This window comes from Alligator sinensis, unplaced genomic scaffold (genome assembly GCF_000455745.1).
Source record: "Alligator sinensis unplaced genomic scaffold, ASM45574v1 scaffold1302_1, whole genome shotgun sequence".
Taxonomy (NCBI): Eukaryota; Metazoa; Chordata; order Crocodylia; family Alligatoridae; genus Alligator; species Alligator sinensis.
The window spans coordinates 125,352-125,978 of NW_005842612.1; the positions used below are offsets into that span (position 1 = coordinate 125,352).

Genomic DNA, 627 nt, shown 5'->3' on the forward strand with positions numbered 1-627 from the left:
TTTTCCCATGTTAAATCATGTCCTATACTGACCCCCCCACACACACACACACACACACACCCCTCCCCAGAATCTGCCGCAACTTCACCCCCTAAGCACAGATCCCAGCCCCACTGGCTCCAAATGGGGGTGAATCCCCTGCACCTCTCGCAGTACAGTCCCCATGACCCACAGCCTCTCCTTCCTCCCCCAGGAACTGCTGCTGAGCCAGGATTTCGGCAAGTTCCCGTCCCCCAAGCCGCGGCTCCTGGAGGCCGTGGACTCCATGCTAATCTGCCGCAACTTCACCCCCTAAGCACAGATCCCAGCCCCACTGGCTCCAAATGGGGGTGAATCCCCTGCACCTCTCGCAGTACAGTCCCCATGACCCACAGCCTCTCCTTCCTCCCCCAGGAACTGCTGCTGAGCCAGGATTTCGGCAAGTTCCCGTCCCCCAAGCCGCGGCTCCTGGAGGCCGTGGACTCCATGCTGGCCCACGACATCGCCCGCCTCATGGAGCTGGTGAGGCAGGAGGAGGCCCAGGCGCCCACGGCCAACGTGCGGGGCGGCGCCTTCGAGGGGGCGGCCGACGGCCCCTTCGGGCTGGGCTACGGCGAGGGGGCCGGCGAGGGGGCCGACGAGCCCGAG

At 65.4% G+C, this 627-nt stretch overlaps 1 protein-coding gene across 2 annotated transcripts in view; it reads left to right on the forward strand.

Moving 5' to 3' along the window:
• Positions 1-627, forward strand: part of EHD1 (EH domain containing 1) — a 19,545-nt gene that overhangs the window by 16,632 nt on the left and 2,286 nt on the right. For both annotated transcript variants that reach the window (XM_006033163.3, XM_006033162.2), the window contains exon 5: positions 394-626. In XM_006033163.3, the coding sequence (XP_006033225.1) occupies positions 394-626 (233 nt within the window). The remainder of the gene's footprint in view (positions 1-393; position 627) is intronic.